Raw genomic sequence first — 22,413 nt, 5'->3', positions numbered from 1 at the left:
GAAATAAATTAAACTAAATAACTAATGTAGAGTGATGTACTGATGTCTAATGGCATTTTGTGTAGTTACCAATCGTTTTGTTCACATGACCTCGTAATTCACAGCCTTCGAACAGAGCCCACAGATCCATTTCTCCATGTAACGCTCTCTGGTCATCTCTACGTAAGATTGTGTACACTCGTCGGTTAATCCGAGGCACTCACACGTCGACGCTGGCTCTGGCTCGTCGTCGGAGATTTGTGTCACTGGCGCCAGCGAGATGATTATTACTTTCTAGTGTTGAAAATATTAGCATTGTTGGATCACTTAGTAGACATGGTTTCTTTGATTTAAAACCTTGTTGAGAGAATTGATCAACAATCCAATGCTAACTTAGAATCAAATTATGAAATCCGAGGTGGACAAAAAACTGTATATATATATAAATCGTATGGAATTCGTTATCGACTTCCAATCTTCGACTATCACCAATTTTGTAAGGAATTGAAATCAAACTAATGTCGAACTGACTATACTTGAACTTTGGTTGTACCAAAGTGATCGATTACTCATGTACGTACGGATCCTTAGGCTTTGTGTTTGCATCTTAAAATTTGTGGACAATGAATGTATATTCCTTTATGTGTGATATATAGGCCTGTGGGACGTTTTCAATTCATATATTAAGGTAAGAAAGAATTGCAAACTATGCAATTTTGTTAATCATATTTGCCGAACGTTTATAATATTCGGTGTGCCTACTTTTATGACCTCTTTTAAACACACGTGAATTCAACTTTTAGTCCTAGGTATTAGCTCTGCATAGATATGTACTCGAATCATCTCGAACTTGTTCTGTTTTTATAGGTGATGCTAGTGCATATATTTTGTATCTTTTGAAAATGTACCCGCGTCCAGCACAACTCTTAATTGCCACATCAGCTCATGTCGCATCTCTCATGTTGTTGTGCCAATCAATGATCCATACTGTTGTGACCATCAGTTCAAGTTCTTTCAATCTCCTCCTATTTGATTTTTTTGCTTAACACGTCAAGGATACATGTTTCAAGCTACAACAAACACACGTAGCATAGTAATAGAAAGTGACAACTAATTAATAATAGTGAAAAGCATGCGTTAAGCTCCAAAAAAATGAAACAATACGCAGTAAATCCTAAGAGAATTCACTAACAGAACAACACATCGACTTGATTTGAAAATAGGCAAAAGAGTGGTAATGGTGGAACCGTGGCATATATATGCTCGATACGCAACATATATGCATACTGATTTTTCTAACCTAGAAAACTTGAAAATGAAACTTCGAGTTTGAATTTTATTTGTGACTTTCAGTACACATAAATAGAAACTTGTGTTGTGTATGTCGTGTACTTATATTTCTCGCATGTGATCCCTTCAAATGAACACCTCTCCTTTTGATTATATTCTAAGTAGATACGTAGCAAGTTGAAGGAAAATTTATTGGTTAAGTAGTCGAAATGTCGAATCAATCTTTCATCATAGAAAAAAAAATCGAATCAATGTAGTTAGCCAATTAATTGCGAGTGCACAAATATGAGGGATTGTTTTAAATTCCATCTTTATACATGAGATTACACGTTACAATTATGCTCAAATAGGATTCCTAATTTTTGTTCTCATCAGAAATATAATATATTCAAAAATTATTATATAAATTATTGAGAGTTAGTGAATATTGGACAACCAACCCATCTAATCTTTTGTTTTTAATCAAGAAAACAATATCTCAAACGTTTGAACATGTTACTTACCGATTCATGCGTTACAATATAGTCATTTGATTTTAAAATAACTTTTTTTGAAGAGTGATTAGAAAATAACTACTAATGTGATGTCTAATGGCTTAAAGAAGCATCATCACAGAGATAAGCAATGGCCCTACCTTCGATTGTTTTTGTTCATACATGTCATTTTTATATGATAAGTTGCTCCAAGAATCTCCTTTAAATTTTTTTTTTTTATCATGTCATAATTCTAATCGAATAATATAGACACATCTTTCTTTATTTTGTTCTTGTTTAACTAAGCTCACAGTGACACAATTCCGAACCTTTATTAGCTATTGGGGGAAAAAGCAAGAATTGTTCTTTTACGCCCAAAAAGTTTCCACAAGGTATACAAATCCGGCAAAAACACATACAGTGACCAATTTTTGGTTTACCGACGAAATTTTTACAAATCTGAAAACCGGATTTAATCCAAGGTGGGACCCTAAACCGACGGTTTAAAAACATTTTTCTTTTTTTCAACGATGTGTTTTTTTTTTTTTTTTTTTTGTCAAAGTCAAACTAGCGAAACAGCTATCAGACCTAGACAAAACAGTAGAAGAAGAAGAAACACAATCATGATGATCTTGGTCGTCGTCTTTAGAAGGACTACTAGGCATGGATCTAAGCATTCTTGGTGAATCTAAGCTTCTTCTCAAGATCTGTCTCATCGCAGAGATCAAATGCCCTGTCGGATTCGGAGGTGGGCTTGATGATTTGAACTTATTACACATGTTCATGTGCCTTGCCATAGCTTCCTCTGTTGTTACGAAACGTTTCGTTCTTATGACTTCGTACTTGACTGCTTCGGAACAGAGCCCACAGATCCATTTACCCATGTAACGCTCTTTGATCATCTCTATGTAAGATTGCGTACACTCCTCGGTTAACCCGCAGCACTCACACGTAACCTGCTCCGGCTCGTCTCCGGAGGTCTGTGTCCCCGGCGCCGGCGAGACGATGATTACTTCTGGTGTTGAAATTAGCATTGTTGGATCACTTAGTACACTCGCCGACATGGTTTCTTGATATTTTTTTATAAAAAAACCCTGTTGAGAAAGAGAATTTGATCAACACTCCAGATTCAAAAGTTTCGAACACAAAACTACTATAAAGAGATCTCAAGAAGAGAGACTTTTACCAGTAGAAGAAGGAGATGATGAGAATGACGACACAGTTCTGCCTGCTTGTGATATCTTCTTGATCTGTCTCTGTTTCTGAAACAGAGGAGAGATTTTTAAAAAAGTAAAAAAACTTTTTTTTTCTTTCTGTTTTCTACAATTATAATTCGTTTCTCCACTCCCCGTCTTCTAAATTCCCTTCTTCACCAATAAAAATTTCACAAAACAAAACCATTGTAAAAACAGAGTAAATCACACACACACACAAAATATAAAAGCTCTCTCTTTTTTTTTTTTTGTTGGCTTCTCTTGATATCAAATTAGGAAAAAGTTACCCTTTATATTAGTATTACCCCCCACTAGTACTTGTTCATAAAAATCTCGTTTCACAGAGAAGAAAGAAAGAACCAAAAACAAAAAAAAAGGTTTATAATTGGGAAATATTTGAAGAGAGAGAAGGGAGAGAGAGAGAGAGAATGTGCAGGCGAAGGGAGAAGCAATGATTGGTGTTATAAAGGGAGTATGAAAGGGAAGAAGAATGGTAAAAAAGCCACGTCGGATAATATGTTTTTTTCTGAAAACTTTTAATCCTCACCGTCCATCTGAGGAACTTGGCCAGCTGGCGAAGAAACTGACCTCTTCTCCAAACATATTCACACGATATTTAAAATTCCTGTGAATATAAAATATGAATTATTATTAGTTTTCAGCCGTTTCGGTTTGGTTTCATTTGACTAATTTAGCTAATCATGTATCGCCACGGCGTCTATGACGCCATTTTCAAAACATAATTATTGTTCCCTTCTAATTACGCACGGCAAAAACACCATATGACTCCATAATGTTATATAGTAGTATATATATAGCCTATATTTATATAGTTAATCACGGCATTCATTTTGCTAATGTATCAAACAAACATTTATGTATCTTAAAATTTCTCGATTTTAGCGAAATTTGGTTTAGTATGCAAAATTTTGAAAATGTTGAAGAGTGTTTGTGAAAGGTAAATTAGGTGAAACTTGGCTAATATACTATGACCAAGTCAAAACCTCTAATAATTATACGTGTTTAATTGTGATAATTTTTTTTGTCATATCATGCGGTGTCAACAACAGTAGCCAGTTATTTGATTAGATTCATACAATTATAAATTTAAAAAACCAAATATATGACGGATTTATAATTTCCTTATTACTACGAAAGTTTGAAATTCGAAAGACGACATGTCATTAACTCTAACTAAAGTTACAAACATAGTTTTGTTACTTACTGCCTTACTGGTCTGTTCTTTCAAATGTTACACTTTAATTACACACACAGAATGGATAAATACATTCGATTTCAAAATATTTACAATGGGTGGTTATTAGATTCTAATTTATAAATATTTTTGAAGAGTTCAACAAAATCATTAAAAATGAATAAGTTAAAGATTGCTTGAGAGTTTTGTTGATTAGTTTTCTAAAATTTTGTAAATTGCTTCAAACAATCCATGTATTTTTGTGATACTTTCCATGATTTTATTTTGTAAAGAAAGTATAGAAAATCATTAACAAATAACATAATAATTGAATTCATTAACAATCCTATATTTTTTGTTTTTTTAATTGGATAACACAAAAACTTTATAAAAGTCTGAATCCAATAACCTCATTTTGTTTTCATTTTAAATGACTTTTTACAAATCACAAACTAATAACACTAAACTTTAACAGAGTTTAACAAAATCTTGATCTAATAACAATAAATTCTACATAACATTTAAAATCTTTAAAATTTTATTCAAATTTTAAACCAATAACCCCACTAAATGTTAGTAAATAAATAGTTGAATTTAGAATCTGTAATATTATTCTCAGAACTAAATGCTTGGGAAAAAGAAAAACTAAAGCTAAAATAAATTTTTTAAAATTAAAAAAGTATAGGATACATATAATGGCCACGTATATAATTCATATTTTAGTTGAATGATTGCGTGGAATAATTAACCCAAAGGATATGCCTTGTTGGCGATTCCTATAGATCCAATATAAACCTTCTGGCCAATCAACAAAGAGCAAGTTGCAATATATATATATTTTTTTAAATAGTTCTCTTGACACTTTGATTCTTTCTTTTATACTCCATTTGATACTTACATAATATACTAATAAGCAATAGATCGACGTTGACAAAAGAATAGCTAGCAACAGCCAACATATTGACGAATATATATTGCCAAGCAACTGCAGATAGGAAAATAGCCAAATGCCCTAATAGATTATAGGACAACAAAAATAAATTAATGAAAAACATCATAATAATGGTTTTTTTAACAAACGAAATTTTAAGTTATATTCTTTATCATCCATACTAACTAATCATAGTTTCTAAGTTCTTAAACACTAACAAAAGCAGATTTCCGTAATTACATGTTTGTACTGGGGATTGCACAACACTAAGTAAATAAGATTTTGCGGGGAAAAATGAAGCTAGTTCTTTATTAACGATGAAAACGTGAGATCGTCACTAACACGAATCATGATTGAGCTCGTCAGTTCACAGGAGAACTAACAAGCTAATAACGACGAGCTCGAAAGTAGAAATGAATTACACAAAAGACAATAACGGTTTTCGATGCAAAATATTGCTCTCTAGGTATTGTCGGGGAGGGTCAGGATGATCATCTTAATAAATGTATGATGTTATTTATAGGCGAGTGTGGAAGTAGGGTTCCCTAGGGTTCCCAACGTGAAATGATTACCTTCTGCGGAATGTTAATGACCTGCTTCTAATTTTGTCGGACCAAAATTACAATTAATGAATTTTGTTGGGCCGAGTGGCATATTGGGCGCAGCCCATGTCCAACATTACATAATAATTTGTACTATAAGTTTACCAAATGACGAGAAGTGTAGCATATGTTTTTTGCTAGTTCGGCTTGTAATTGTATATAAAATACTAACTATAAACTATTAATCCACCACCCACCAATGTATTTCATTATAACGTATATATAGTTCTTAATATTGTTTATTCTTAGCGTCCTTACAAGTATATTCTAGTCTTTCTAGAAACAACATGTCTTGAAATATATGATCTGTGAGATCTTGCACGTTAACTTAATCCAGTTCGAATCCTATATATGCAAAGCAAACATATATATATATACAAAATATTGTAAAATGTCAATTATGAAGCCGTCACACTAAAAGTGTTCACATCATCGGTTGGAAATCTTCAAGGTGTGTTTCACGTGGATAATTAATTGGTTAACACAACTAAAAAGTTTTGATATACAGATTCGTGGATGTGTCCTTAATTTTGGAAATTTTGGCCTTTCAGCATTTGATAATAAAGAGTACATATGGCGTTTCTCAACAGTTGGAATTCGATGACGAAGAGAAGTAATATTGATATTAAAAAAATATATATATATAGAATTTCGGGATTTTATGGATCAAGCCTGGCTTATTTATTAGTAATTTAATATAGGTCAACTCCGAAGGTCTGGAATTGGATGCATATACAATATACAGAAAATAAAATTAGTTATTACGGAATACACATATATATATTGCACATATAAAAGTAAGACATTGACGTGACTTGACTTATGATGCATAAAAAGTCTACCTGAAGAAGAAACAAAAGTTCCGGAAATGAAGGGCCATCACACACAAAACCGACCTTATGTTAGTTATTTGCCACCAAAGTTTCAAAAGACCAGAAAAAAAAAATGAAAACAAATTTTCACCGCCGATCAAAAATATAATAAGATTGTTTCTTGTATAAAAATATGACGATTCTTTTTTTTTTTAATTAAATTTTCACCGCCTACTATCAGTCTTTTTTTTGTTTAAATTATTATCTCTACAAGAATAAAATACAAATTTACTGTTCAAACAAATTTTATTTTCCATAATTGAAAGAGAAATCATATGTCGTAGAAAAAGAACTAATTAAAAATAAGGTTCACTCGTTCTATGCGCTAGATTGGAGAAACACCGAAGGCCCAGTATTGATATATATTACTTATGGGCCTCCGTTTAGTTTAAAAGTTTTGACCCACTTAAACAATGATATTAAAAGCATGGGCCTCTGAGAGCCAAATTGAGTATTCTATGTAATATATTGTTTTGTTGTTTTATATGGTAGCTCTATTATCTTCCATAAGCTGTATGCAACTGTAGATAAAATATAAACATAGCAAAAAGCATACTTAAGAGGGAGAATAAACTTATATTATAACCATGACCACGCTTTCGATCGAGGTACTTCTCATTTTAAATTAGTAATGGTTTTTCCAAAAAGCAATTACATTGAGTTGGTCATGACACGCACATTCATGTCGTTTTTCAAATGATTGTTGTCAGCTTGTCAATTGCGGAAGTGATTAGTACTATAGTATACAAAATATTTAAATACACAAAAGATTTGCTTGACGACTACTTATTTCGATCGATGACACATAATAGTTGAAATAAAAATGTTATTATAACTTATTACGAGTGTATTGACTTTGGTTATCAGAAGAAACAAATAACAAAACAAAATTAAAATCAAATTAATAATCATATCATAACGTAGGAAAATAATTAAAAATTGAAATGTCAGCAGCAACAAGAGGTAGTGTTATGGTTGGCCCGACGCCGAAAAACTAGTGGTTACAGCTTCATTTTATAAATAAGGTAGGGCAGTCTCAAATCTTTAGTGGACCATAACCTAAAAAATATTGAGTAATTAAAGTTTTGCCAAATATTATTAATTTTCATTACTAATGGAAAGCACGGCAGACAATAATCCGTTAAATCAGCTTTTACTTCAGTTATTAACGATTATGTTTTCTTTTAACGAATCTATTTATCCCAATACTTTGATTAGTAATGCGAAATGACGTTTGTAATAACTAATAAGTATGTACTAAATAACAACCTGCATTATTATATGCGAGATAAATCAATTATTTAAAAATTATATTAATTAAAATTAGTATTTGGGACCTAACCTAACTATCATAATTAGATTTTTTTTGGTTTTATTCAAATTGACATTTAATTATTTTGGGTAAAAATATTTTTCACCCGTGAAATATGGAAAACAATTTAAACGTGGTGGAAAATGTTATCAGTTATAGTAATCTGTCTTTTTGTGTTATTAAAAATCAAATTCATATATTTTATATTTCACGTTATTATCTACATATAGATGCCATTAAATAGATAAGACAATGTTTTAAGACTAATCAATTAAAACTAATTCTAAATTTAAAAATATCATGAGAAAAATGTATAAAATGGTAAATAATAATAAAAAGTATAGTAGTGGTGAAAATTTATAGGGAAAAATGAATGTGGGGTTTTTCAAAAAATTCAATAACATGTTAAGATCGTTGAATCACCATTTATTATTAAAAATTAATATCTTATTATTATGATTATTGTAGTAGTTATTTTTTGATAAAATTTAAAAATATTTGAATAGTCATTGGAATTTTTAAATAGGAGACATATTTTTGTTTTCCAAAAATTTAAATTGGTGAATAAATTTAAAATTATTAGAAAGGGAACATTATTTATATTTCTGAAGATATGTTTTTTAATATATATATATATATATTTTACATCTCATAATATGTTATATGGTTCCTAAATATCCATCCTCCTGTGGCCTGTTGTGTGTGATGGTCAAAACTCGCATCAAAATTGCATTTGAGAGTCGGATGTGTTGGAGGTAACCAGGTGGTTGTGTTCGCTCTTGGGACAGACAATGGTGTTGATGTGTGTTGTAAATTACTAATCCATTCTTTTGTGTCTGACTTTGCCTGTAGAACTGTTTTAGAAGCACTCTCATGATAATTGTTGAAAACTTGATTATTTCGTGCTTTCCAAATACGCTATAGGAGGACAAAAGGTAGAAGAGAATCAAATGTGTTGGTTGTTTGCGATTGAGAAGATATCAATTGAGCGATGGTCTCTTCTGAATTTGATGGTAGTTGATTGATATTTAAAGAAGAAGTACTGGAAAATCTCCAAGCCATTAGTGCAAATGGACATGACAATAGAGCATAGTGGATTGTTTCCTCTGTTTGGCGACATCTTGGACATAAAGGATCAATATTCATGCCTCGTGTTCGTAGTTTTGTTGTGGTTGGTATAGCTTGTGATATTATGCGCCATAGAAAGTGTTTGATCTTTGGTAGTAGATGCAATTTCTAGATCTTGTTCTTGAGTTCAACTGATCTGTGAGGTATATTTAAAGCTTCTCCGGGTCAAAAGAATAGGGAGTAATGAACCAGTACCCAGATTTAACAGTGTAATCTCCTGATCGGGTGTAGTTCCAAATGAGTTTATTCGGTTGTTCCACTTGTGAAAGGTGAATTTTTTGAATATTTATCAATTTTTTGTAAGGGATAATATTTATCAATTTTTGAATAATATTTACCAATTTTAAAATTTATAAAAATAAAATATTGTGTATTTAAATAAATTGAATATTAGTGATAATTGATAAAAACAAATAGCAGTGGTAGTTTGATGTAATACTAAATTCAATAATAAATTAGGATACAAAGCTGTCTGACGACAACGGGGATGATCACCATGTTATTTCTTTAGCCTACCATAATACTCACAGCTACAAATCAGAATATACGAATAACCGATTAAAGTTGTTTTGTTTTTGTACGTAATAATAATAACTGTAACTTATTATTGTACATGGCCTACATGTCTAATAATCTGGTTCGTCGAATTTATATTGAGTAGTCGATCGTGGTCCGGTCTCGACGTGGAGCCAGAGGATTCTGTAGAGTTTTTTGTTTCTTTTTAATTTACATTATTCAATTATTGAATTAAAAGTGATATATATTATGTAGTAGTATAGTAGTCGAATGATCAATGATCTATACAATCAACCGAAATATCCAAAAGCAAAGCCTATCTAATTCATATAATCTTTATTGTCGTATAAATTCGACATTCGAAAAAATTAGATATGGTAGCGGGATATTTTTCCTTTCTTTAGGTGTGACCTATATGGAAAAAGAAAAACTAACAACGTTTCTGATTTCATAAACTCTCATAACATTTTTAAACAAAATGATGGAATTCTATATCAAACAAAAAATTTTAAAACCAAAATCGTGGAATGAATATAGTTTTTTTTCTTTCTTTAATGATCAAAATAAAATGATAATTGAACATCAGTTATACGGTTTGTTAACAAATCCTAGCTGCTTCGTCTATTGAAGAATAAATACATTAACTGCGAGTAAAAGATAAGATATGTGAACACTTTGTTACATCAATATATATTGTGGTTTGTAAAGATTTGACCAAGAAGTATAAAAATTTGGAATAGCAAAAGTAGTTGAGGTGTTGATAGACAATGAACCATAATCAATGGAAAGAAAATGATGGAAATGTTCATAATCTGTTGATTTCTTTTTTTTTCTTTTGTTGATTTGAGAGTTGAAATAGTTTCTTTCCCCTACGAAGAACACTGTTTTTTTTGGTCAAATGGATTTTTGATTTTAAAGATCCTCAGAAAGGATTCTAGTTTTACATTCCTAAACTGGAAAAGATTATAAAATCCCCAAACTTTCCTCTATTGTTAGCCATTTATGAACATGGTCTATACAACTAAAAAACTAAGACTCATTGTACATTCTCTTATATATATATAAAAAAAAGAATAAAACTCCCAAGAGAATCCATAAGGAATCATACAAGAAACACCCATGTAGACTTATAGAGGTTAGAGGATACTACTTTCTCATCTTCAAAAACACCATGAAGCCCACAAAGAATAGCAAATACCACTTTCTTTAAACCCAAAATACTTTAATTGTCAAAGCATTTGACACAGAAGTAGAAAAATAAATCAACTTTTCTTTCAAGATTTTTATTTTTGAAAACTTACAAAAGCACTTTTAATTACTACATAAAGAAATATAATTCCTGTTTGATTCAGATAAACGTGGTTGACGTTATATGAGATGAGTTGCCTAAACTAAAGTATTCGTCCAAAATCAAGAAAGAGTTTTAGCCGAAACATATTTGTTTAGTAAAAATGGAATGAAAGTATGAAACCATAACCTAAAGTGTTTTTTTTCGTTTCTTTTTTTCTTTCTGTCATCTTCTTTAGTTGAGATTTAAGAATGTAATTTTGACGCCAAAAATTTACATTCAACTATCAATTGCAATTTTCAACTCAAAATAACAAAAAACCTCCAAATAATGTTAGCTATTCTTTTTTCCACCAAACTATTATTATGTTTAAAGTTGAAACTATTATTGAGTATAAAGTTGAAACTATTTAATCTATATACAATGTTGAAGAAAAAAAAAACAGAAAGAAAAGAATCTATTTTATTCCATAACAAACCAATTAAAAAAAACGAAAAATATTATATAAACTAAATTAAAAAAAAAAAAAAACATAATCCGTGACTTTGTGGCGGCAGGATGCTTTCCACGTGCTTATAAGCCATTGGGTAACACTATCCTCAACTTAATTAAAATCTTTTTTTCTCTCGCCGTTCCTTTCACCGGCCGATTTAAAAATCACCCATTAAACACGGACCTGCTAAAATCTCTTTTCACATCTCAGTCTCATCATCGCCGGAGACCAAAAAAAAAAAAAAATGTCGGAAGAGTTCGCAATTCGAGTTGAGCAAGGTCTCAAGCTTTCAAGAAGGATATACTACGGCAAAGGCATCACTCCTCCTTTAGTCCCGTCGGATCATCCTCCTTCATCGCCGGAGAATTTTCTCCCGACGGCGATTACGGCTTACGCTTCTATCACAGATCCGGTGGCTGTTGATAACCCCGACGTTCCTAGCTACCAGCCGTACGTTCACGCACGGTGCGATCCTTCGGCGCTAGTGCCGCTTCAGATGCTCGGAGTTGAGATGAGAGTAGACTGCTGGCTCGACACGGCGTTCGTCAGTATCTCTGGACGGTGGCGAGTTCACTGCGTTATGCCTAGCAAACGCTTTGACTGCTGTGTCGGTGTTCCCATGGGTGAAAAGGTAAATTTCATTACAACAAAACGACAAAAAAGGAAAGAAAAAAAAACTACTTTTATCTATCTTTCCTTTAATAGCATTGTTTTATATACTTTTGAACACATTTTGTGTAACCAGGGCTCACTTCTAGGTGCTGAGATTTATGTTTTGAGCAATGAGAAATCTTACAAGACCAAACTAGTTACAGAGGATGAAACTTCTGACTTTGAAAACGTTCATAAAGACAAAGATTCACGTTTCTTCAAGTCTCATATATATACTTTCAAGATCCCACATGTTTGTTCTCTCTGTCTCACTTTTTATAGCTAACCTCTTTTGGATTTTGTTATTAACGATGGTCAATAAAACTTATTAGGTTGATGGAGGATCAATCTTTACGGTTAATGTGAATTGGTCTCAGAAATTGATTTACAGAGACGGCAAGTTTCATCTAAATGTGCCTTTTAGATTCCCTGCTTATGTGGTTCCTGTAGGCAAAGAGATTATTAAACGAGAAAAGATTGAGTTGAACATGAACTCTTGTGTTATTGGCGGCGAAATAGCTTGTAATTATACAAGCCATCCTTTAAAGGTAATTTTACATTGTTGTGTTAACAGTTTGTTTTTTCAAGATTGTTACTACTGTGTGGATTGAGTAATTGTGTGAAGATCATTCTCAGGTGACTCATCGTGAAGCTGGTAAATTAAGTTGTGAGTATGAAGCTGAAGTATCATCTTGGTCAAGGACTGATTTTAGTGTTTCATTCAATGTGAGGTTTCTTTGATATCCCTGAAGCATTTTTTTTGTATTCTTCTTCTTGATACTTAGATCGAGCTTTATTTTTTTTCGTTTTATAGGTTTCGTCTGGTGATCTGACTGGTAATGTTTTGGTTAAGTCTCCATCTCCATGGGATTCAGATGATAGAGGAATGTTCTGTTTGTACCTTTTCCCTGGAACCACCAAACATAAGCAGGTTTGTTTTTATTACTACAACGACTACCGAATCTTCTTCTGCTTAACTGTGACATATGATCAATGCAATGTTGTTATTATCTGTAGCTTTTCAAACGAAGAGTTGTGTTTGTGATTGACATAAGTGCAAGCATGAAATGGAAGCCACTAGAGGATGTGAAGAAAGCTTTGTTAGAGTGTTTGGCTAAGCTACAAGCTGAAGATGTTTTCAACATAATCGCCTTCAACGATGACATTATGGAGTTCTCAACTTCGATGGAGTTTGCAACAGATGATACTATCTCTGCTGTGACTGAATGGCTTGATAGTAATTTGATTGCAAATGGTGGAACAAACATGTTACTTCCCCTCAAACAGGTTCGTTACTTATCTGATCTCTCTGTCAAGACATAAGCCAAAGATTGCTCAGCGAGTCTTCTTCATGTGTGTTTTAGGCTATGAAACTGCTTGAAGGAAGCAATATTGGAGTTCCTCTTGTATATCTTGTCACTGATGGATCTGTTGAAAACGAGAGAGAGATATGTAATGATATGAAAGAATGTTGTAGCAGAAAAGGGAAATCGATTTCTCCTCGGATATCTACCTTTGGCATTGGTAAGTAAACTCTGTTTTTTTTTTGCTTTTCTTGCTTACTCTCTCATATAAATATCAAAGTCTTAGTTAGAAACAATTCCACAGGTTCGTTTTGCAACCATTACTTCTTGCGAATGCTAGCACGGATAGGGAATGGTTACTATGATGGCACGAACAACACAGGTAGATTGTAATACCCTCTAGTTTGACTATTGCTGATATTGTACTAATTCAGAATCAAGAAGCTAAAAACATTTCTTGCTTTGTATTAAAAATACACCTAGCCAGATTCATTTGAGCATCAGATGAGTAGACTATTTGATATAGCTTCTTCAACGATCGTAGCCAATACCACTTTTGATGCTCTCAAACTCCTCCGCTCAGTCGAGGTACTTATACACCTTCTATAACATAGAGTTCGTTTCTTGATATTTCTTTTTTGACCTTCTTGTCTTTCTTTGTTTTTGCAGTTGTTTCCTTCTCAGGTTCCAGACATTACGCTCGGTGATCCGTTGATCTTGTCTGGAAGATACAAAGGAGAGTTTCCAGATGAAATTGAACTCAGAGGCACACTGGCTGATTTGAGCTGTTTCACAATAGAGTTAACAGTGCAGAAGGCTAAAGACATTCCTCTAGACAAGGTTACCTAATTACTTACATATAATCTCGTAGGAACACAACAAAGCTCCTTTTGCTAACCTTTGAACAGCAGGTTCTTGCAAGGAGACAAATCGATGAACTCACTGCTCGAGCTTGGTTCGAAGACAAGAAAGAGCTACAAGAGAAGGTTTTAACTAGGGGTTGTGATTCCACAATGTTGGTCTCTTGTTTCTTATTAACTAAATTTATCGTTTTTGTATGATCAGGTCATGAGATTGAGTATACAAACAGGGGCTCCTAGCGAGTACACACAAATGGTTTTATCACTCCAGCAAGACGACGAAGAGAAGACAATGGCAAGACCAGTTTCAATCAAAGAGATTCTAAGAAACCCGCCGTACCAAATCCACAAGCAGATGCAGAGGAACAACAGCTTTCGAACGAGTTTGCTTGGGAAGCAAGGGTATGGGTTCGGTAACATTGTGGCAACGTTAAAGAACGTGCCACCGTGGATGGAGGAGCCTAAGGAGGCGGATGGAGCGGAACTTCTGATAAGAGCGGCGTCAGGAGTGGTGGATCGAGTTTGCTGTATGTGTTGCTTGCAGTGCATGTCTAGGGTGAGCGATCAGTGCACCGTAGTCTTCTCTCAGATATGTGCAGCATTGGCTTGTTTCCAGTGCATTGGTTGCTGTTTCGAAGTCTGTGGCTGTCTTGACCTCTAATAAATCAGGAGGACAATGTCAAAATCAAAAACTAAAGAAAGAATGTAAATTCAATTTATGGGTTTACTCTCTTAGAAAAAGTTAAAAATCATATAATTAGTGTGTAATATCTGTATCTGTAATTAGAAGTTGTGATGTACGTCAAAGTTTTTAAAATTACAAGACTAATGTAATTGACTACTAATATACTAATTTATAGAAATAAGCTATTGGATTTGAATCATATATTCAAACTTAGTTAAACAAAACAGGAATTATCATAAGATGATGATGACTTTGTTTGAGAACTTCGTCTGAAAATTTTTCATCATTCTGAAAAAGTGTTGTAGATGGGAGTGTCCGATTAGCTTTCCTCACCCAATTTGTTATGGTATCATATCATCTTTCGGATTTAGTATTTGTTTCGATGATCACTCATCTAACACCATACGTAGCAACAATCCCATGAATTTATAGTTGCTACGAACACCAAATAAAGTTTCATTATTGAACCAAATGTCTCATTACTTATAGAAACGACTAGGACAGAGAATGAACTGATTATTAACCATTTTTTTTTTCAAGAACGAGTGAAGAATAACACCTTAGAATCGATGCATTTTAATCCAGCTGTGTCATGATATCTTGAATATGACTTACAACTAGGTATTTAGCTTTACTTAGTATATTGTAAAACAAATATCGAGAAGAGGATCAGAATTAGTACATATATATCCAAATTCAAATTAGGTGCTCAAGTTCAAAGATAGACGAGTGAGAACAAGTACCAATAAACCAATAGACAGCAAACAAGTTCCTACATATATAACTTAAAGTATCTCTAACAAGATTAGCCTGTAAAATTTTCACTTATAGACAAAGAGATTTCAGATCCAATGAGAATGATCTGTCTATATATATTAATAATAAGAGTGATTTTATTGGTAAAAGATTAACAATGTGATTAAAAAGGGCATTGAAGAAGGGAGAGTTGTTGAGTAGATTGAGAAAAAGGAAGCGGAAGAGAGAAAACATTCCAGAAATGGAAAGATTAGGTACTAATGGAAAGATTACAAAACACAAAGAGACCTCGTCATGCTCACTCCACGTGCTTCCCCCATCTTCTTCTCCTTTCTTCTCTTTTTCTTATCTCGATGCATCTCTCGTCTCTTCTTCTTGACTTACCTCTCTCTAATTAAGTTATGAAATCACCCCTTTGCATCTTAATTCGACGACTACAAACATCCCTACAAACATATTTTGTCTAATCCAACATTTAAGGGTTTTTACAACAAGTATAGGATTCAAATTTGAGAAATACATTTTCTTGTAAAATAATGATGTAAGGCTAATCGAACATTTCAGAATTTTGTAATCCCTAACAATACTCTCGAGAATTAGGTTTAGCTGTTGGTATGGCACAGTTTAAAAGTGTTAGTAAAACATCCAATATTGCAAGGAGAATAACACGTCATGGAGTTATTCGGTAAAGTGTTTATCGTAATCGCATGTGTTACATGTTAGATCTGAATTTAATAAACTTATCATTAAGTCTAATAGGTCTAGACTCTAGACTAATATATCTTATTATATAAAGTTTGATGACAAAATTACTAATTAACAAGATCGTGACACGTGTCAATTGTATCATTCAGATGTTGACACGTGTAAATTCTAAATTTATTAAAAAATTTAAAAATAAAAATCTAAAAATTCAAAGCCTACCATAAAAAGATTTTATATATAAGTAAAATAGAGAAAAGAAAACCTAATAAATAGAAATTCGAAATTATAATATTATTTACTTATTTTAATTTTAAGTTGCTAATTTTACAAAAAAAAGGATTACTTTTTTTTATAAGATAAATAAATGATTGTGAAAAATTATACAATTAATTACTGTTTTTAAAAAAAATGTAAATACTCACCTTCACAAAAAGAAAAAGATTGTTGAAGTAGAAAATAATAATAAATCGTCTCATATTTTTTTCACCAATCAAATAATTTATTTAAAAAGACTGTTTTTGTAATATATATAAGATATGAGTACATAAGATTAACGTATGTGTTTTTGTAACTATAAAAATATTAAAATAAAGAGATATATAATAGGTTATTTAATGTGTTCATAAATAAAATTTGTTGGTTGTAGTAAAGACTAAAGAGTATATTTTACAAGTAAAATATTTTTGTGTGTACAAATACATTTTTAGTGGTAATGTAGATAGTATATTTGTAAATGGATATACATTAGTGTATTATAGCAAAAAAAAACAACTATTTTCTATAACTAAACTTTATCTCTTTACTTTTATACATTGTTTTTACTTACGAAAAGAATTAAATATATATTCTTTGTTAAATTTCATTTTATTTTAATAACTTTGAACTCATCTACAACTATTTTCTTTAACTAAAAGTATATCTATTTACTTTTTTTTTTCAACAAAACAATAAATTAAAAGGAAATTTCTTGGTTAGTTGCCTAAGCCGGAGGGAAAGAGTTACAAAAGAAACTTCAGAGATAAGAGAACATGAAGCACATACAAGATACTTCGCCTTCGTATTTGCCGCATGCGGGATCCATGAGATGAAGAATAGTGAGAAGGACTCCAGCGAGTTAAACTCATCGAGCAGGTTGGAGAAAGACGGGGAATCTTGGACTGCACCAGAGTGAGTAACTCAGCACAATCAGATTCAAAATGTTGACAAGTGATTCCTATAGCACATATCTGCTCCATGGCTCACAACAACTCTTCTAACTCCAAATGCAAGGGGAGAGGCTCCGTCTTAGACACGAGGTGAAAAACATGGACATGCGAAGACGGAGATGGAGCTGACATAAGCACCGTAAAAGAGAGAGCATCTTCCCAGGCTAACTTATCGCCCAAAGCCTTAGCAATTCTATCATTTGCCTCAATCTCTAAATCTTGAAAAACTTTTTTGTTTATGGCTTTCTAGATTGCCTATAAAATTCATGGTAATTGAAGAAGTTGATCAGAATCACCTTTTTGAGAGGCACCTTTCCAGAAAACAAAATCCAAATTCGATTATACTGACTCATATGTAAAACCCTTTGACGAGACCAGAGTCGGAGATAAATCTCAAACTTCACACGAGCGAAGACATTCAAAGAAAACATGATTAATAGTCTCAACCGCAGATTCGCACCTTTTACACCAAATGTCACATTGGATACCTTGGTGTATCTATTTACTTTTATAGATAGATTACTAAAATATTTACTTTATATTCTTTTAAATTTTATTTTATTTTAAAAAATCTAAACCCTCACATCGGGCGGGTCCTAATCTAGTATATATATATAGATGATAATATAGTAAATATATATATATATACATTATCATATATATTTTACTATATATCTATATATATATATAAAGTAAATTAATCCTCAAACATGTACAATTTGAGTATTTCAGACAAAAAAAAAAAAAAGAGTCTAACAATTTTCATAGATGGTGGAACTTGTTTCTCACTAGTTTCGTATTGGTCATTACATCCTACTATATTAATTGAGAAATACAAATATGAAACTAACCTTAAATTATGTAAAAAAATTACATTCAATTGCATTAGAAAAATTTAATTAAGCTTAGTTAATTAATTAAATAAAAATAATTTATTAAAAACAAAAAGCTGACAGATCAAATATAAAAAAAATCTAGAAAAAAAAATATATTTTCCTCTCTAATAAATTATGGACGAAAATTACTAAATATATTTTTTAAAAATATAAAACAATCAGAATTTCAAAAACTAAGATTTTATATCCAAGTACACAGTATAATTATTTTTAATAACTAAATTTCAAATATTTTGTTAAGATTTCAAATTATGATTCTCCTATCATCTTTATTTTCTTTTATTTACAAATTGTTTGGAATTTTCATATAATACTTATGATTAGTAAAATGCAGAATTTTTTCTGCATATGTTGTGATTTGAATTTTTTAAAACAAATATATATTACTTAATCTAAAAAAGGTGTGTTTTAATTTCCACATTGGCATTGATAAAACAAAATTTATATAGATGATAATAAACAATTAAAACTACTATTTCATATTTCACAAAATAATGATGCAAATACAATAAACAAACAATATAAAACTGTAATATATGTCAAAAAAATAAAATACTATAATATTATAAAATAATTAGTATTCAAAAAGACTAATAGATTTACAAAACAATTAATAAATATTATTTTAAACAAAATAACTTTTTTAAAAAAATATAACAATAATTTTTGTTATTATATTAGAATTATTTTTTTAAATGTTGATCCGTGCATAAAGCACGGAATATCTTCTAGCTATAATTAAAATTATTGTTTTAAACACACAGTCAGCCACATATTGTTTTTCTAGAAGAAAAAGAAAATACACTATTCAAATAAAAGTACAGTATTATTTTGTAGCAACCGTTTATTATATCAATCAAATATTTCATATAATACAATAATAACTTTTAATATGTAGGAAAACTTAGTATTTGAATTGAACCAATGCTACGTTTGTATTTACGACTAACCTATTATATTCTGTATCCTGAAAAAACAAAATCACACTTCCTACACGAATGACATGCTGACGAGCTGCATGACGATCAATTCATGTGTATTAGTACATTAGTACTATTTTCTGGGGTAGATTATATAGTACATTAGTACTTTAAGTAGTTTGATCAGTTGCATATATATTATTTCAGATGCCTTACACGTGTTCTGCTTAAAATCACAAAGACATCTCAAATGTTGTTAATCACGATTAGCAAATGTTTAAGGCAACGTATTAACCATATAAACCACACATTATTTCCAATAATGACTGTTTAAAGTGGTCCACACTCCTTTTCTCTCCCATTTTTTTTTTATACCAATGCACCATTTAGAGCCAAGTCGCCACAAACACTCCGATATGTTAATGTTTAATTTTAATTAATCTCGATTTTCTCTAAAGATACTGTTAGTAACTAATAATACAATCAAAGAGAAGAAGAAGGCAATAGAAGAAGATAAAGTAAGAACAAAGTTACATGGGGACAAATAAGATATGCATGTTTCCTCCAATGATGTTAATTAATTTGGTAACATGTAACGCTATATTATATTAACTAGGTATGGAGCCCGCGATATCGCTTGGAACTCATTTTAGTAAAATATTTATTACAAAAGTTCTTTAATTAAATTTATTTATTAAACAATTGAGATTTTTAAAATATTTAATAAAAATTTTAAAAACATATAATTTTTTTGAAAAATTCTTTATATTTTATTTGAAAAATATACTTTAAAAAATAATCTTACCTTCACATCTGATTAAATAAATAATTATCAATGCTACACAGTACACACATCAAATTAAACAAATTTTTACGATTAACTGCCATGAGATTACATTGCAGTCGTGTTATTTTGTTCGCTTTTATTCGTAACCTTTTGTTCGCATCTTTTCAATGTAACTTTTTATCTGTGTCTTTTCGTAGTAATTTTTCGTAAATATTTTTTAATTTTTGAAAAAATGAATAAATGCAATATACAGTCTTGTCTTCTCTTCTTAACCTTACAATCATATTTTTGTATATTTTATGAACCATTACAACTTGTTCTCTTGTTGTCAAATATGATATGTAAATGATTATATTTTTAAATTTATATCTTTTTGTTTTGTTTTAAATGATAAAATTATAAATACATTGTATAAGACACTATAAATTTCTTAAATAATCATATAATAAATTACAAATATTAAAAATGTTAATTGAGGACCATTCTTAATACTACATAATGCTTTGTTTAAATTCATTTAAATTAATTATTTTTATATTTTTTAGCATAACTCAAATATATTTCTATTTCCAAAATCAGTTTTACCTTCATAAAAAATGAATATTAATATTACTATTCAGTCAATCAGTAAGAAAATTACCAGTCTTCTCAAATTTGCATATAACTAAACAGAAAATTATCACATATCTTATTTACTTGAATCAAAACTCAGTTATATATTCATATAAAAAAACAATATATCTATTTTTATAAAGACAGAATTGTAAATGAATATATAATACAAACAACTATCGTTTTATAGATGAAACATATTTCTATATAAAACAACCTATAGTCATTAAACATTTTGGCTATTATAATAGATTATATATATATGTATATAGTTAATCCAATATTGAATGTACTTACTACTTATTTTTCTCCGCCTAAGATGCTGGTTAATTATTCCGAGTCACACATAAATAAATAATATAATAAATATTAGAGGGGAACAATAATAGTAGAAACTTATAACAATAATATTTAGGTGTATGATGTAGCATCACAATGTGCGCGTCTAAGGAAGATGGTCGGCCCAGGACGATCGGGTTCATTGCTCTCACACACTCCTCTTTTTTTTTGGCAGTCAGAATCCAAAACCTTTTCAAACTTTTAAAATATTTCATATTCAGTATCTTTTGTTGTTAAGATTTCAATTTGATGTATTATGACTAGAACTAAATATACAAATTCTCTTAAAGAAGAAAAATGCAGTGAACAAAGCAGAAAAATGCAGAAAGATAAACGTTTATGATGCTAAAGAGAACAAAACATATGAAATAAGGACAAAGATATAATAGACTCACTGTTCAAGCATCCAGTAGCACCGCCTCTGGAAGTTCTCATTATCTTTTCCATGGGCGTAGTAACAATGTAACACATCAATGCTTCCTACCTGTATAAATTTAAACAATGTTACTACTCTCTAACAATGTAAAACCAAGCAAATTGGTTTCAATCTGCACAATATTTAGCGAGGAGACATGAATGGAAATATTAACCTTCAGCTTTTTTGATGTAGATAAGTCTTTGTCGTCAAGATAGTTTATTGGACAATCATCTCAACCGTCAATTTTTCTGTTGATCACCGATTTTCCATCTCCCAATAAACTGAATATTCCCAACAGTAGAAAATATAATAAAACGAATTTTAATACATTTTTATTTTTACCTTGATATTTCATAATCAGATATATATATATATTTTTTAAAAATAGAAATATAGAAATCCATATTGTTTTCTATAATACAATTAGTTTTCTAATCAAAAAGCATGGAGTAGACAAATATATACTTGTGACAAAAAAAAAAAACCAAACATATACGAGCCAATATGCTCTCATTTTCTGAAAAACCAACTTGAACCACATTTTTTAACAGCTAAAACCAAAAATTTCGGTTTGGATTCATACCAATAGAATGATAATCCTCGATGAATAGATGGTTAAAGAGAGTATCTTAAGATTACTTAAACGAAAACAAAAAATATTTAAATATATTTTAGTATTGTAGACACAACCATAAATATCAAATTTACCAAAAAATTGCAGCGGTTCATAAGATAAATCAAAAATTTTAATTGTTCATTAAATAAACAAAATTTGTTGTGGTGTAATTAAAAGGTTGCAACAATTGATTTAAATATATTTTAGTTATTTAAAACTAATAAATAATAATTTATTAATAGTTTATCTAAGTAATGTGATCTTAAATATTAATTATACTAATATTGTAATGGTTCAATTAAAATGGCTAAAATATATTTTTAATATATTAAAATTAATAATTTATGAAGATGTATACCTAGAGAC

General features: G+C 30.7%; 2 protein-coding genes across 2 annotated transcripts; one reads left to right on the top strand and one right to left on the bottom strand.

Annotated features, from left to right (window-relative positions):
* Positions 2,302 to 3,398, bottom strand: LOC104701935 (the record flags this gene model as incomplete). The annotated part of the gene is given in 2 exon segments (XM_010417700.2): positions 2,302 to 2,836; positions 2,929 to 3,398. A coding segment is annotated over 1 exon segment (505 nt), but the record flags the coding sequence as incomplete, so codon positions are not given.
* LOC104701934 (inter alpha-trypsin inhibitor, heavy chain 4-like) lies at positions 11,421 to 14,933 on the top strand. Its single transcript, XM_010417698.1, has 12 exons — positions 11,421 to 11,924; positions 12,039 to 12,197; positions 12,277 to 12,492; positions 12,581 to 12,670; positions 12,759 to 12,875; positions 12,962 to 13,231; positions 13,309 to 13,468; positions 13,553 to 13,630; positions 13,736 to 13,836; positions 13,918 to 14,088; positions 14,160 to 14,234; positions 14,314 to 14,933. Exons 1-12 carry the CDS (start codon positions 11,538 to 11,540, stop codon positions 14,767 to 14,769), a joined length of 2,280 nt encoding a protein of 759 aa, XP_010416000.1. The 5' UTR covers positions 11,421 to 11,537; the 3' UTR covers positions 14,770 to 14,933.

Source organism: Camelina sativa, chromosome 7 (genome assembly GCF_000633955.1).
Source record: "Camelina sativa cultivar DH55 chromosome 7, Cs, whole genome shotgun sequence".
NCBI classification, from domain to species: Eukaryota; Viridiplantae; Streptophyta; class Magnoliopsida; order Brassicales; family Brassicaceae; genus Camelina; species Camelina sativa.
The sequence above is the reverse complement of the archived record's forward strand: the minus strand, read 5'-3'. Positions and strand labels throughout refer to the sequence as shown.

Coding starts and splice junctions, on each gene's coding strand:
- LOC104701934 (XM_010417698.1), top strand. CDS start 11,538: ATGTCGGAAGAGTTCGCAATTCGAGTTGAGCAAGGTCTCAAGCTTTCA. Junction 12,671..12,758: donor ATTTTAGTGTTTCATTCAAT/GTGAGGTTTCTT, acceptor TTCGTTTTATAG/GTTTCGTCTGGTGATCTGAC. Junction 14,089..14,159: donor AAGACATTCCTCTAGACAAG/GTTACCTAATTA, acceptor TTTGAACAGCAG/GTTCTTGCAAGGAGACAAAT.